This window comes from Eucyclogobius newberryi, unplaced genomic scaffold (genome assembly GCF_026437365.1).
Source record: "Eucyclogobius newberryi isolate DKJ021-1_F unplaced genomic scaffold, fEucNew1.0.hap1 SCAF_1, whole genome shotgun sequence".
Taxonomy (NCBI): domain Eukaryota; kingdom Metazoa; phylum Chordata; class Actinopteri; order Gobiiformes; family Gobiidae; genus Eucyclogobius; species Eucyclogobius newberryi.
Genome location: NW_027315723.1, coordinates 5696342 through 5709874, shown reverse-complemented (window position 1 = coordinate 5709874; position 13533 = coordinate 5696342). Strand labels below are relative to the sequence as shown.

General features: G+C 39.6%; 2 protein-coding genes across 3 annotated transcripts in view; one reads left to right on the top strand and one right to left on the bottom strand.

The window, feature by feature from the left end:
- Positions 1–5890, top strand: part of creb3l1 (cAMP responsive element binding protein 3-like 1) — a 37066-nt gene extending 31176 nt beyond the window's left edge. The window contains exons 10-13 of one of the 2 annotated variants that reach the window (XM_072445438.1): positions 3145–3247; positions 3362–3506; positions 3734–3866; positions 4668–5890. In XM_072445438.1, coding sequence (XP_072301539.1) covers positions 3145–3247; positions 3362–3506; positions 3734–3866; positions 4668–4701 — 415 coding nt within the window. In that variant the 3' untranslated portion in view covers positions 4702–5890. The remainder of the gene's footprint in view (positions 1–3144; positions 3248–3361; positions 3507–3733; positions 3867–4667) is intronic. The other variant, XM_072445507.1, reaches the window with a different exon arrangement.
- A 2228-nt stretch (positions 5891–8118) lies between these two features.
- On the bottom strand, positions 8119–13500 carry harbi1 (harbinger transposase derived 1). The gene is made up of 7 exons (XM_072445398.1): positions 13294–13500; positions 12818–12992; positions 11443–11645; positions 10610–10697; positions 9529–9736; positions 8871–9046; positions 8119–8347 (listed from the first exon to the last, which is right to left on the bottom strand). The coding sequence occupies exons 2-7, from the start codon at positions 12980–12982 to the stop codon at positions 8147–8149; spliced, it is 1041 nt and encodes a 346-aa protein (XP_072301499.1). The 5' UTR covers positions 12983–12992; positions 13294–13500; the 3' UTR covers positions 8119–8146.
- Between the last annotated feature and the right edge of the window lie 33 nt (positions 13501–13533).

Genomic DNA, 13533 nt, shown 5'->3' with positions numbered 1-13533 from the left:
AACCAGAATACACCCTAAACTCTGACTTTTCGGAACATCTAAGTGTTACAGTGTTAAATGCACCTTCAGATCTTCTATAACCACACTTTGAAGCACGATATCCACAAGCATACGTCTTAACATCTCCATATGTCATCATTCAACCCCAGATGATTATATTTACGCGTCTAAAGAAGGTATAAATTAGGTAAATTATAGATACACCCAGACTAGTGAGTGGTTACTATCCCTGAACTGTGGTTTAAACTGGTCCAACTGGTTTAAACTCAAATGGGTTTATGAAAAATAAGTTTAGTGCCCTGTCGCCCCCTGGAGGCCGAGCGGAGACATCACAGCCGCTCCGGGCTCGTACCGTTAGCTCCCTGCTCTCCAGATCCTCAATGGAACTCCAGTTTGGAAGGTTTCTCTGTCACAGACCCAACTTTCATAGCCACTTGTCTGGTTGACACGTGCAACCATTTTGAGTAAAAGCACAGAACGCACATATATAATGAAATAAAGGCTGAAATTGGGTGACTGAAGGCTTCAAGACAGAACACATTTACACACAAAGTGAATTATTTATGAAGATCTGAACTCTTTCTTATTGTAATAAAAACGGTATTTTTCTGTATGTTTTAGACTCTGTTTAGTTCAATTACAATTAGCAAAATATGAATATGATTATTTTTTATGGTCAACTAGTCACAATTTGTCAATTAATTGTTGCTGTCCTTCATGTAACCCATGTATATTTTTTACACAATTGCCCATATTTATTTTACCTGAGAATTGACAAATCCATCCAACCCATTTGTCAATCCTCAATAATATAATAATATTATTATATTAAAGCAGTGCAAGTGCAAAACATTATCTGTATCTAAAAAACAGATTCAGACTCAAAGTAATAGAACATAGGATAATCTATAGAAATAGAATAACAGTTTAAGGTGCACTGCGTAACTTCTCTGGTGGAAAGTACTTCTCGTCTCTGGTTCTTGCTTTCCCGTTGAACTTGTGTAGAAACTGTCCACAGAGACACCGCTGGTGAAGGTTCAGTTGGGCCTTGTTGACCGTGTCTCCTCTGTGTGGTCAGAGACGGTGCTGAAGGTTCAGTTGGGCCTTGTTGACCCGTGTCTCCTCTGTGTGGTCAGAGACGCTGGTGAAGGTTCAGTTGGGCCTTGTTGACCCGTGTCTCCTCTGTGTGGTCAGAGACGTGCTGAAGTTTCAGTTGGGCCTTGTTGACCCGTGTCTCCTCTGTGTGGTCAGAGACGGTGCTGAAGGTTCAGTTGGGCCTTGTTGACCGTGTCTCCTCTGTGTGGTCAGAGACGGTGCTGAAGGTTCAGTTGGGCCTTGTTGACCCGTGTCTCCTCTGTGTGGTCAGAGACGTGCTGAAGGTTCAGTTGGGCCTTGTTGACCGTGTCTCCTCTGTGTGGTCAGAGACGCTGGTGAAGGTTCAGTTGGGCCTTGTTGACCCGTGTCTCCTCTGTGTGGTCAGAGACGTGCTGAAGGTTCAGTTGGGCCTTGTTGACCGTGTCTCCTCTGTGTGGTCAGAGACGTGCTGAAGGTTCAGTTGGGCCTTGTTGACCCGTGTCTCCTCTGTGTGGTCAGAGACGTGCTGAAGGTTCAGTTGGGCCTTGTTGACGTGTCTCCTCTGTGTGGTCAGAGACGCTGGTGAAGGTTCAGTTGGGCCTTGTTGACCCGTGTCTCCTCTGTGTGGTCAGAGACGGTGCTGAAGGTTCAGTTGGGCCTTGTTGACCCGTGTCTCCTCTGTGTGGTCAGAGACGTGCTGAAGGTTCAGTTGGGCCTTGTTGACCGTGTCTCCTCTGTGTGGTCAGAGACGCTGGTGAAGGTTCAGTTGGGCCTTGTTGACCCGTGTCTCCTCTGTGTGGTCAGAGACGTGCAGAAGGTTCAGTTGGGCCTTGTTGACCGTGTCTCCTCTGTGTGGTCAGAGACGTGCTGAAGTTTCAGTTGGGCCTTGTTGACCCGTGTCTCCTCTGTGTGGTCAGAGACGTGCTGAAGTTTCAGTTGGGCCTTGTTGACCGTGTCTCCTCTGTGTGGTCAGAGACGCTGGTGAAGGTTCAGTTGGGCCTTGTTGACCCGTGTCTCCTCTGTGTGGTCAGAGACGCTGGTGAAGGTTCAGTTGGGCCTTGTTGACCCGTGTCTCCTCTGTGTGGTCAGAGACGCTGGTGAAGGTTCAGTTGGGCCTTGTTGACCCGTGTCTCCTCTGTGTGGTCAGAGACGGTGCTGAAGGTTCAGTTGGGCCTTGTTGACCCGTGTCTCCTCTGTGTGGTCAGAGACGCTGGTGAAGGTTCAGTTGGGCCTTGTTGACCCGTGTCTCCTCTGTGTGGTCAGAGACGCTGGTGAAGGTTCAGTTGGGCCTTGTTGACCCGTGTCTCCTCTGTGTGGTCAGAGACGTGCTGAAGGTTCAGTTGGGCCTTGTTGACCCGTGTCTCCTCTGTGTGGTCAGAGACGGTGCTGAAGGTTCAGTTGGGCCTTGTTGACCCGTGTCTCCTCTGTGTGGTCAGAGACGCTGGTGAAGGTTCAGTTGGGCCTTGTTGACCCGTGTCTCCTCTGTGTGGTCAGAGACGGTGCTGAAGGTTCAGTTGGGCCTTGTTGACCCGTGTCTCCTCTGTGTGGTCAGAGACGTGCTGAAGGTTCAGTTGGGCCTTGTTGACCGTGTCTCCTCTGTGTGGTCAGAGACGGTGCTGAAGGTTCAGTTGGGCCTTGTTGACCCGTGTCTCCTCTGTGTGGTCAGAGACGCTGGTGAAGGTTCAGTTGGGCCTTGTTGACCCGTGTCTCCTCTGTGTGGTCAGAGACGCTGGTGAAGGTTCAGTTGGGCCTTGTTGACCCGTGTCTCCTCTGTGTGGTCAGAGACGGTGCTGAAGGTTCAGTTGGGCCTTGTTGACCCGTGTCTCCTCTGTGTGGTCAGAGACGTGCTGAAGGTTCAGTTGGGCCTTGTTGACCCGTGTCTCCTCTGTGTGGTCAGAGACGGTGCTGAAGGTTCAGTTGGGCCTTGTTGACCCGTGTCTCCTCTGTGTGGTCAGAGACGTGCTGAAGGTTCAGTTGGGCCTTGTTGACCCGTGTCTCCTCTGTGTGGTCAGAGACGCTGGTGAAGGTTCAGTTGGGCCTTGTTGACCCGTGTCTCCTCTGTGTGGTCAGGTCACTCCTGCAGCAGCTGCAGAAGCTTCAGTCGCTGATCTCAGGGAAAGTGATCCCTCGTTCCTGTAAAATGGCTTCCACTCAGACGGGGACCTGCCTCATGGTACAGAAACATTATATATATGTACATTTTGAAGCAGAAATAACGTAACATTCTAAATGTTTTACAGTGTTTTTTCCAAGACTTTAATTGAGTGCTGGTATTCTTTGTGTCCAGATGGTGGCGCTGTGCTTCGTCTTGGTCCTAGGCTCCTTCTCTCCTTGTGCATCTCCTCTCTCTTTGCTTCCTCTCTCTTCGTCCTCTTCGTCGCAGCCCTCGTCCGCACAGCTGCAGTCGGCGGAACTCTACACCACCAGCCACGGTAAAAGACTGAACTATTTAATTTTATTCTGTTTAGTTGGACCACATCTTTGGGTTAACTTTATGTTGGTCGAGCAAGACACCATCTACTGCCTGAGTGTTGAGTCATATTTGTCAAACTGTGACGCTTCTTCTCAAAATAATCACACTTTTCTGTATTGTTTTGAACCTTCAGAACAGACTGATCTCATCTAACTGCACGTGTGTTTCTGCGTTTCATGTGTCCAGTGCGCTCGCGGAGCCTCCTCTTCTTCAGCGACGAGGCCTCAGACTCTCTCTCCGAGTCTCAAACCTCAGCTCAAGTCCAAGTGTCCAGAACCACAGTGGAGAACAGGACAGACAGGACACAAGCTCTACACAGGTATAAAACTGTCACCAAAGACGTGGAGCAAAATGTGTCACTTTTCTGTACAGCTCAGCATTTCTCAATAATAGTCGTAGATTTGGTAGATTTATTTGGGACATTATAACATTATAACAAAAGCTGCTCCCTCAAAATACATTTGTATCTCATATCTCACATTTGTTTACATTTTCAGTCAGATTGTGTCCTCAAATATTAAATAAGATATCCAAATGCCCCACACATGTGCCATTTTGGTTGCCAGAGCAGCCATTCCCAACACGTTTTGACGGACGACTTTACAAAACCTGTGGTTCTGGGGCTCGACCGCAGAATTTCAATTTCTAGGGCGGAGTTTAGAGCAGAGACAGAACCAATCACATAAACCCAGAAGTGACGCAAAAACGCGACAACTTAACCGGATATTACGTAGCCCATGTCAACAAGGCGTGTTCTGCGTTATCCGTCCCCGAACGCAGAAAATGTCTCCTGAATCGCGACGACGCCCTTCGTATAACCGCATCTAACGCACGTTCATCACGGCGAGTAGAGCGGACTTTCCTGATCGTTCAAACCGAAGCCAGAGCAGAAGTAAACACTGGGTCACGAGCCGGGTCACGAGCCGGGGTCACGAGCCGGGGTCACATTTTGGCCCTTTTTACACACGAAAAGGCCTTATTTATACATGAAAACATGACTTAATAGGAACGTTTGTTTCTTAAATGTATGTGAGTAAACTAGATAGAGATTTATTTCTCTGTATTTTATATTTGTTCCTGTTTCCCCGAAGTGTAATGTTTTTTTATTTCCCTTTTCCAGAGATTCAAAAGCAGAAGTCCCGGACGTTTTCTGACGGACGGCCGGACTCCCTCCTCAGACGACCTCTCAACTTTGACCTCTCAACTTTGACCTCTCAATTTTGACCTCGTCCATTCAGTTGATCATATCAACGCAGTCGTTACTTCCACTGCCACCTACTGGACAACTGCAAGTTCTACATCAAACTCCATTCACCAACAACCAGCTTCATTTTCGCTGCCAAAACTTGACGTGAAGAGGCCAAACGACGACAGTATTTCAAATTACATCTTTATTATTGTAGCAAGTAACCCAGGCTAACTAAACAGCTCACATTTCACATTTTAATTAGTTTATTTTAGACGTTATGCACTGATATCAATTTTCCCTCATTTTTGTCCGTGGAGCTTTTGTTGCTCAAACGAACTGAACTAACGATACGGTCATTTTTCAAGTGAAGATGAAATTGCATAACCTCTTCACAGATATACAAATTATTGAATCATTTATTTTTATAAATGAAATTGCAGATGTTAGTTACAGTTTCCCACTCCACCAATATCAATGTTAATGTTTATCACTGTAGTTTAAAAATCTAAATTGACAATGCACTGTTTAGCAAATTGTCTACAAATTTGCTAATTTTAGAAAATTGCCATAGCTTTTCCCTCTCCAACTTACTCACCAGTGCCTTCAACTACTTCTTTACATTTTGAAACCTTAGCCATTTCAGAGTCCCCAACGAGGATGGGAATATTTTTTTGGAGAAATTGTCTAATATTTGCAGCATCAAAAAAATGCATATTTATTTATGCACAAAAATATATGGAATTGTATGTTTTTATAAATAACTTAAGCAAAAGAAAAGAAAAAAAGAAAAATTGTCTATAATATATTCTGAGCATTGAAAAAAGCATATTTATTTGAATGCACCAAAAAAGAATGGATTGTATTTTTGTGTCTTTCTGGATGTGAAGTTTTGGACGATGGTTGAATATGTTGATCTAATGTTTCTGTTGCACTGCTGTCTCATGGAAACATCACATGACCAACAAAACTATTCAAAACAAGATGCACTGTGTAAGAGAGGGGTGCTTCTGGACAGATCTGACCTGTAACTTAGAGAGATAATGCCATGCTTTGGAACATTCTTGTGCTGATGGTGTTATTTCATCATGCACTTCAAACATTCAAACCAATATTATGTTAGAAAAAAAGCCTCACCAATTTTAAAACACATACCCTAATCTTATACACAATATTTTAAGCATTTAACATGTGAAATAATCATTGACCATTCGTTTTTGCCCACTATAAGTCTTAAACACATGCCAAAATATGTAAAAAATAAAAAAACACTTTATTCATAAATATTCTCTATTTAGAAACATTCAGTCAGCATATTTTATCTTTATTTGTTTAAAATCCCATGTAGAATACAATTATTTGACTAGTCGACTACTGAAATAGTTTATTGCAGCCCGAAATATATAGATAAAAAATATGAACAATATGAACAAAATTGATCAATATTTCACATCTAGCTAATCTTTTATTAACCCCAAAATACACACATTGAGCACATTTCAAGTTATTATAATGCTACTCATTGCAACACAACTTCTGTTTATAGCCAAATACATCAACTTCAAATAAAAATAACTCCTAAATCAGATATGTGGCACGAGACAGCAGGGCAGCAGTGTATTTATTTGTGTTGTAGAAAGTTTGTACATATTAGTGACTCCCACAAGTTAAACCACTATCAAGATATTTTACCACTATTTCCAATGAAAAAAACAACAATTCACCCATAGAATCACATTATTGCCATATTTTTGTTTCATTTAGTTTTCATATTCCACAAAGCAGTGAAAAAGGACCAATGTATATACGTCATGACAAATTAATGTGTTGTAAATAGGGGCCTTGTTTTTGTATTGTGGCGACATTTTAACTTGTGAAAACTGGAAACAAAAAATGGAAAATTTGGGGTAAAATTGTTTGAGGGAGGGTTTAAAATTGTAAAGACGCCAAGATGACAAAATGATTAATATTGCTTAAATGAATGGATAGAGGTTATTTTAATGCCAAGTGTCACCTGCCTGTCAGTTTGAATGGTTTGACCAACATTGACTACAAATTATATTTAAAAAAAAGTATTTTTAATCTAAAAATCTCAAAACGCAAATAGTTCTGACTTATTCAAATGTTTAACAATGAATAAAATAACTGTTGTAAACCAGAACTAAACCTAGCCTAAAATGAGGATTACATTTCAAAAACAACTGACTCATTCATAGGGCAACAACAGTTAATTCACTTATCGTGAATAGACGACTATCAAAAGTAATCATTATCTGAACTAATCAAACACATACGTCTCAAAAAAGACCCAAATAAACAAATAAATACATTAAAAAAATAAAAATAATTCAGATTTTCATCAGTAATACACTTTATTTGTAAATACTCACCATATTTCAACCTTCATTTGGTTAAAAATGCGTTTTAAAAATATATCGCTAACGAGTTGACTACTAAAATACTCGTTAGTTAGTTATTATTCAAATGATTTGTCAAATTCCAATTAGACCCAGAGCGAGACTTCCAGATCTAAACTAGATCTAAATCAGGACCCAGGTCAAACCAGGACTAAGACAAGACTGAACCAAACCAACTCTTAAGCTTTAATTAAATTATACAGAAAATTAAAAAAAGAAAACAACAACATTCTTTCATTATATACAGTTTTCTTTATCTCCGTTATCTCTGTAATGAACAAAAATAGACACAATCTTCCATGTCTGGTCTGTCACACATAAACAAAGGTGACATATTTTTTTCACAAAAGCCACAAAAAGAGAAAGGTTTGAGGAGCAAATCCTAAACAAATAATGATTGACATTTGGAGTTTTACGAGCCCCGCCCTTCGAACGTGAACACAGCCCCATTGTGCACTCATTGAAAGCAGTTCTTGTTTTGTCATCTTGGCCTTGTACAGTACTGCATGTCTCATATATCTCTGTATCGTAGAATAGACCGTAGAGTAGAATCAGCAAAATATAAAAAAATGCATCAGCAAAAACTTGTGTCTTTTTTGTGTATTTTAAAATCTACAACAACAAAAGGCAACTTTGAGGACACATTTTGTCCTCAAAGTTGATGAAGGTTTGTACAAAATTTGTGTAATTTCCTAAATGTTGGTGGATTTGAGATAAGGGTTTGTATAAAAATGGGCACAATTCATGTTAATCACTAGAAATTCCCTCCATGATTATTATTTGACTGGACATTCAAAAATCCACTTACATCCACTTTCAGAGAGGCAAAGCAACAGGTTGAGAAATTATGATATAATAAATCCAGATTATTTTCCAGGACGTGTGGGAACCCTGTTCTTGTATTAGATGATCAGTTCAGATTTCGGTCTTTTGGTCTCAGACCTTTTTATAACTCGTGATTTTCTCAGTCAGTCCTTGTCCAAAGAAGGAACAGTTTTAGCTAAAATGTTTGTGTATAATGTCCCTCTGTATCTCGTAGGCCTTGTGGTCCAGCTCCTCTGGGGTTTCTTGTATTCTTTCGGGGGGTTCTCGAGGGTCTGTCCTTTCCAAAGTCCAGGCATCGAGCCCGGATTGAAGTGAAGCGTTATGAAGCACACAGCAGGCCAAAATGATGAGCGAGCTTCTGTCTGGTGAATACTGAGAAATGTAATGGACATTTGATCATTCTTATTGGAGAAAGTAGAATTATTTTGTACAAATGTATCAATACTGATATAAAATTAGAGCCCAGTATTATTTAACTTATTTGTTGGTTTGGAGAACAAACTGATTCATCCCAGAATGTTTAATTTGACTCGTGTGCCAATCTCAGGTTAAGAGGTTTTAACAGGTCAAACTAAATATTGGTCTGTGCTGGAGAACTAAGGCTGATACATTAAAAAGAACAACGTTTTTTTTGGGTCAGGACTAAACCAGTTCTATAGCACCACTAAACCATGGCTAGAACTGTAGTGGTCTAAACCAGGACTATATTTGGTCTCATCCAGGCTTAAACAAGCTTCAGCATGTGTCTGTAAGTCTGATGAAGAAAACAATTGACCTGGTGTTAAATCAGGACTCAAGCATCAGATGTTCATAAATATATAAACCACTATTGCTTGATACTTAAATAAAAAGTGTTTATTTTAGCAGAAGTAGTAGTATGAATTACACGTGTTACCTGTAGATAGCCCTTGCTGCTGTCCAGGCACTTGAAGCGGGTCTGGATGGCTCTGAAGGTTCTGTCCACGATCTCGTGCGTCGTGCTGTGCGACAGATTGTACCTGAACTCTGCAGGGCATTCTGGGTAATCCACTGGCGTCATCAGCCATTTCCTCAAAGGGTACCTGCTGTCACCTGAGAGGGGAGGAGGAGTCAGTATTACATTTTGAACCAAAAAGAGGTTAAAATATGATGACTGAAGGATTATAGATAGAGAAAATTTACAAAAGTACATAATTGATAAAAAACAGAAAGTTATTTTTTGACATTTTGATTGAATAATGCCATGGTCTTTGTTATGAACAGATCATTTTGCATACGTTTTGGTATCCATGCAGTCCAGAAAATGATTATGATTATCTACACTTGTCTTTAATTGTTGTATTGAGAAGCGGTCATTCCAATCAGCAGTCAATGACAATGACAGCAAAAATATTACATACATAAATCAAAAATTGCAAGGCCAAATTTGTGAACGGAACCACACAATTTATTTATCACAAATTATGTTGAAATCACGTCGTCTCTCGTTACAAAGGACCTCAATATCGCGTCTCGTCTTGTAGTAGTGATCCATCTGAAAGGCGTTACCGGTCAGTGGTCGTGTCTTCACTCACCGAGCAGCCATCCTTCGTCTAAATCCTCCATGATTTTGTAAAGGGCAGACCTTTGCAGCACGTCGTAGTCCCTGAGCGCTCCGGGCCAGTGGGTCTCTGCACTGAGCAGCAGACCCCTGGAGTCACACACCAGCTGCACCCCGACCGAGTGGAAACCTTTCTTATTCACGTAGGACTGGTCCTCGCTGTTCGGAGCTTTGATGGCCACCTGTGCATTCAAGTGGAAGATGAAGATAAAGCCCATGACTTGTTTGGATTGGTCAGTTCTGTCAATGTCAAATTTGAAAGAAATATGTATTCTAAGAAGAGGGGTTGAAATTAAAAATGTTTCATAAAAGTTGTAAAAATAATAGATCTAGCTTTAATGACAAAAGGAAAAGAAATCTCTATTTTAAGGTTTCACAGCGTAAGTAAGTTTATTTTCATTCTTGAACTGCTTAATTTGAATTGGTTTTAATGGTTAATTGTTAATAATAGATGATACATTCTAGTCCTTTAGTTGAATCGATGAATTGGTCGATGGAATCTTTGGTTGCATTCATACTCGCAAACACAAAACCCCTGAATTAGGACTAAACTGGGACTAAACCCGGATCTAGACCAGAAGTCCAATGACTAAACCAAGACTAGAACAGGACTAAACCAAGTCAACATCGGGACTGAATGGGGTCAAACCAGGACAAATGTGAACGCACCGTTGGTCAACAAATGTATTTTATTAGCATTATCAGGATTATATGGACCAGAGAAGAAAGGCCTGGAGTGAGCTGGCTGGAGATTTGGGAGTAAATTGTGGGTTTAATCTTCCTTTTTACATATGGTGACCAGTCCTTCTCTGTATGCATGGTTGTTATTGCGTCTTGTAAGTGCAGTTCTGGTCTGATGTATGGTCGGATCAAAGAGATACTGATTTGTTTCGAGGACAGTAGAATAATCTATAAACTTCAGTTGATCACACTGCAACCATGCTTTGCCATTTAGTATTATGAAATAAAACATTTCTTTGGTATCATAAAATACATAAAATACATAGCACATTTATTCTAAGATTGTAAGAGTAAGTATTTGTAATAAAACAAACCTGAACAAAGTCAAGGACGCCAAGGACTCCTGGAAAACCCGCCGCTCTCTCAAACATCGCCACGGACTGGTCTCTACTGGACTCATCTCTGTGTAAAAACAGAATAATGTATATATTTGTATATCATTTTAAAATGTCTGACCTATTAAAGCAGTCTTTCTGTTCTGTCATGCTGTTCTTCTTTTTTTAGGTGTTGATCTGTAACATTTCTATTGTTTACAGTATTTGCAGCAAAAATCGCAGCTTGATGGACCTTGTCAATATTTGAAATGATCCAGGTTCAACTTTATAAAAATACCACACAATAACTACATGAATAAGCCTGCAATGAGTAATACACATGACTAGTTGACAATTAAAATAACGGTACGTGTATTTTTAATCATCGTTTTTGTTATCTGGACGAGAGCTGGTTTTTCACAAAATATCCTCAAAAATAAATATTTTCAGATTCTTATAAATAATTCACATAATATTCTCTAGCTAGAAGCCTTCACTTACCATGTTTCAACCTGTATTTGGTTAAGAATGTATTTAATATATAAAAAAATGAAATAAACCATTTGACTAGTTGACTAATCAAACACATTATCGCTGACTATTTGACAACTAAAATAATTGTTAGTTTCAGCCCTTTACATTAATACTGGCTTGTGCTCCTGTACGGCATAATATTTGAATATAAATGTTGAAGAAGAAGACGAAATTGTCATTGTAATAACTGTACTAAGAACAATTTAAATAGTTATAGAGTTAATAAAGTCCTATCTACTTACTACTTATAAGTAGTGAAGTTGTGTATTATTTTATGCACGTTTGAAAAAACAACGTACCTGAAAAATGTGATAAACTGAGATGCCTTTTCCACCAGTGCTTTGGTCACATTGGACACACATCTGGACATCGAGGCCTGGCTGATTCCGATCGTGTCGCCCATCGAGGTCTGGTACGAGCCTGAAGTGTAGAACCCCAAAGCAGCCAAAATCTGCACCTCCGGACTGATGGCCCTGGATCTCTGAGTGCGACGGGAAAGGCTCTGAAAGAAACAATATGTATAATCTATTCAGAAGCTACAACAGAAACAGAAAATTTAGGCAAGGCAAGTTTATTTGTGGAGCACAATTCGTACACGAGACAATTCAAAGTGCTTCACACAACAGGAAAAAATGCATTAAAATCACTAAACAGTTTAAGACATAAAAGAGAAGTGAGAGACCTGAGCACAGGAATAATGGTGATCGAATTTCCTGGTTCTAGTCAGGATCCGAGCAGCAGCGTTCTGGATGTACAGCAGCTGTTTTACAGCCCCTTTGGACAGGCCAGAGTGCAGGCTGTTACAGTAGTCTAATCTACTGGAGACAAGACACTATAGTTTTGATTTTGGCAATGTTTTTTTAGATAGTAAAAAGCTGCTGATGTTATTGATTGGATGTGGGTGTCAAAGTCTGAGTCCATTATTACCCTTCTGTCAGTAGTAATGTCACAATGAGAATTTTTAAATTACAATTTAGCAAATATTGTGATAAAATGTGATAGATACATATTATAAATAAAATTGTATTTTTTATGGCAGAGAAGATATATTACTGACATTCAAATGTCACATCAAATTTTATGTTTGAAAAGGAACCTAACAATAACCACAATATTGTGATATTGTGTCATCAAAAGTCTCTCAAAAACTGTCAAAATATATCGAATTATAAGCTGCTTTATTCAAAAGTGTTGTTTTTTGCAGCAGTAAGAGCAGCTAAAAAACACAGGACTTAGACCATAAGCCTTTGCTCCATTTCAGTGCAGAGACCATGAAAGTATATAATATAAGCACTTTACAAGTCTCTGTAATATTGAATGAAAAATTATATTGCCATGGGGGTACCACTTTAAAACGTACTTGTTCACAATTGCCTTTAAAATACATTAGTACTGTTGTTGTATTTGTATTGCTTTGTATAGAATTCTGACTTATTTTACATCTTTTAATGCACTTACAGAACCCAGTTTGGTTCAGTTGTTGCAGTTGTAAAGCGCTATACAAATGAAGCTTGGTTGATTGATGTCTTGATATGTTCATAAAGCTAAAATAAGGGACAACAAAGTTAAGGACTAAAACATGATAAATTGTCATAGTAAAATAGTGCAAAGTTTTCATGTTTGTTCATGAATTCGTTTTATGTATATATTAATTTGCCATATAAAATCACTTACTTCTCTTAATAACTCCACCAAATACAGAATAAATATCTTAGGAAAACCAAAATGTGTGATGAGAAAGTTATCTGACTCCGATTCAAGGTCAAATCGGTCCATCGTCTTCTGCCCTCGTCCATGGAGCAGCAGATCACAGTCCAGGATGGCAATTGAGATGGCCATGCTTACAACTCTATGACAAAGAAATGAATATAATTATATCAAAACTCAGCAAGCACATTCAGTCAACACGTAATTTCAACCATTATTTGGTTAAAAATGTCATGTACATTCGACATAGTATATAATTATTTGCAGCCCTACTTTGTATGTTGAACTATTGTATTCAAGTCTATAACATGTGTATAAATTAGATAGTGCTATTCTTAATTTTGAAATTAGTTGTACCCTATGCCATTATCTGTTAAAGTCTTAAAAAGCTGTTACAATGAATACAAAACTATTGCTAATAAAAACAAAAATAGGCTACTTACCTACAGTACTAACTAAAAGCTTCTGTAAATGATGCGAAATTGCTCAAAAACAATAGATGCAAACTTGATCAAAGCGTGTGTGATTTACGATTGGTCATCGCAAGATGTAATTTTTAACATTTGCGCGATGAATAAATGAAGAAATCGTTGAAAGTTTAAGGAGAATGCAAGTAGCTAACTCGCAGGCTAGGCGGCTAACGAACCAAAACAAACATGAAGTACTTAGTGAGCAATGTGCAT